The sequence below is a fragment of the Bison bison genome, unplaced genomic scaffold, assembly GCF_000754665.1.
Source record: "Bison bison bison isolate TAMUID 2011002044 unplaced genomic scaffold, Bison_UMD1.0 scf7180017864313, whole genome shotgun sequence".
NCBI classification, from domain to species: domain Eukaryota; kingdom Metazoa; phylum Chordata; class Mammalia; order Artiodactyla; family Bovidae; genus Bison; species Bison bison.
This window is the reverse complement of record NW_011494885.1, coordinates 343,602-345,749: the sequence shown is the minus strand read 5'-3', so window position 1 is coordinate 345,749 and position 2,148 is coordinate 343,602. Positions and strand designations below refer to the sequence as shown.

General features: G+C 46.2%; 1 protein-coding gene across 1 annotated transcript; it reads right to left on the bottom strand.

Annotated features, from left to right (window-relative positions):
- Positions 1–777: 777 nt before the first annotated feature.
- Positions 778–1,911, bottom strand: LOC104997640 (actin-related protein T1-like). The gene has a single exon (XM_010852533.1). The coding sequence runs from the start codon at positions 1,909–1,911 to the stop codon at positions 778–780; it is 1,134 nt and encodes a 377-aa protein (XP_010850835.1).
- Positions 1,912–2,148: the final 237 nt, after the last annotated feature.

Here is a 2,148-nt window from a genome sequence, read left to right as displayed (position 1 = left end):
AGGACAACAGCTCTATTTTATTTAGCTACCTAACAGTGAAAAGTAGTGAAAGGGTTAGTTAGTCATCTCTGACTCTTTGTGACCTCATAGACTGTAGCCCACTAGGTTCCTTTGCCTATGGAAGTCTCCAGGCAAGAATACTGAAGTGGGTAGCCATTCCCTTCTCCAGGGGATCTTCCCAACCCAGGGACTGAACCCAGGTCTCTCGCATTAAAGGCTTATTCTTTACTGTCTGAGCCACCAAGGAAGCCTGCCTAACAGTAGAGACTTGTATTGTGCTAATTAAGAACCAGTTGACTGAAAGGGTCATTTGAGCCCTAAGAGCTGAGTAGCATTCCTTCTACTTAATTCCCCTCCTTCCCTACATGTTCTCTTGTAATTCTGTCTTTACTTAGCACTGGATCTATCAGAAATATCTAAGACACTTGATTAAAATGAAGATTCTAGGGATCATACTGAATAAAGCTACTAGGCATTGAGGCTCACCTGCTTTCACTACAGATCCTGCAAGTGGACCCAGTTGTAACACATAACCCAAGGCTTTATCAGGAGGAAACAACTGAATAGGTCCCTGAGACAGGAAGGGTGGACTAGAATCACTTAAAAAGAATCAGTACCTAGATCAAAAGTTACTCTTATGCTATCAAAAATGAACCAAAACCCAAAATGCCATATCACTTTTATTGAATACATGCTGAAGCTCTAAAGGAAGATGTCACCTTCCACCAGTGCTCCTGTGATCTGACAATTTAAGCTGTCCCCTGTGCTCTGAATCCTTTAAAAGCATCTTCTCTGGACAACACATGCCCCAAACTCCATGAAGTCTGCAGAAGTGATCCACATTTGCTTGAAACTGCTCAAAGAGGTCACGATGGAAGCACCAATCCATGCAGAGAAACATCTGTCAGGAGAAGCAGTGATCTTGATGGGAGTGCCTCTGAAGGCCAGCTGTTCCAGTTCCTTCATAAGTCTTTCCTCAAGCCCAGGGAAGAGAGTGGTGCCCCCAGACAGAACAATTTCTGCAAAAAGATTCTTCTGGATATCGGTGTCACACTTCATAATGCTGCTGGAGACCATTTTTGATAGTCCTGGGTTGTGTACACCTAGGTGGTCAGGCGCAAAAAGAATCTCAGGTACCTGGTACAGCTGGTCCCCAAGGTGGATGACATTCCCATCTGGTAGCTTGTATTCTTTCATGATCTCCTCTGGCTTCTTACAGAGTTCTTTCTCTGGTTCCAAGGCAACATAGCACAGCGTCTCTTTTATGTCATCCACTAAGGCCTTGTTGAGTATGCAAGGGTAATTACACCCACTAGCCAGGAGGAGTCGGGTGAGGTGCTCTGTGATGTCCCTGCCTGCCACATAGAGCTTGGTGACAGCATGAGGCAGGGAGTAACCCTCAAAGATGGGGACAGTGCAAGTGATCCCATCCCCACTGTCCACCACTAGGCCCGTGACAGCAGCAGAGGCATAGAGTGCTACGACCGCGTGGTTGGACAGGTAAAAGGCAGGCACATTGAAGGTCTCAAACATCACTTCTGTTGTCTTCTCGCGAGTCTCTCTTGGGTTCAAGGAGGGTTCAGTCATGAGCACAGGTCGTTGACAGGGTTTTACTCCCAGTTCCCACTCAAAAAGATACTTCCAGAGTTTCTCCATGTCATCCCATCTTGTTACCAGTCCACGTTCAATGGGGTAGTGCAACTGCAAGGCCTCATACTTGAACAGGGCATTTTCTCCCACAACATAATTTTTCTGATTGGCTTCTGGTAAAGCCATGTTGAATTTAGGATGCCCCACCACAGAACTGATGACATGACGGGGCCCAATCTCTCCAGACATACCTACTTTACAGAGTCCTGATCCATTGTCAAAAATTACGGCTGGAGTATCTAATGAGTATCGGTTAAACATGTCTGCAGGATGCTCTTCTGACCTTCACCAAAGTAAAGAAAGAACACGGCCACTTTTGTGAGATAACATGTACCTTTGGAAGTTTATCAGCCACAGGATTCCAAAGCTCTCAGGTTGGCACTGAGGCAGAGCTAGCAGGCTGTCCCCTATCCCCACCCTCAACCCATGAATCTTGTCCCTTTTGAGGCAGTGCAAGGCCTGCTGAGGCAATTTCAGTGATGACTGCTCCCTATGTAA

Excerpts from the sequence above, each read along its gene's own strand:
- LOC104997640 (XM_010852533.1), bottom strand. The coding sequence starts at position 1,911 with ATGTTTAACCGATACTCATTAGATACTCCAGCCGTAATTTTTGACAAT.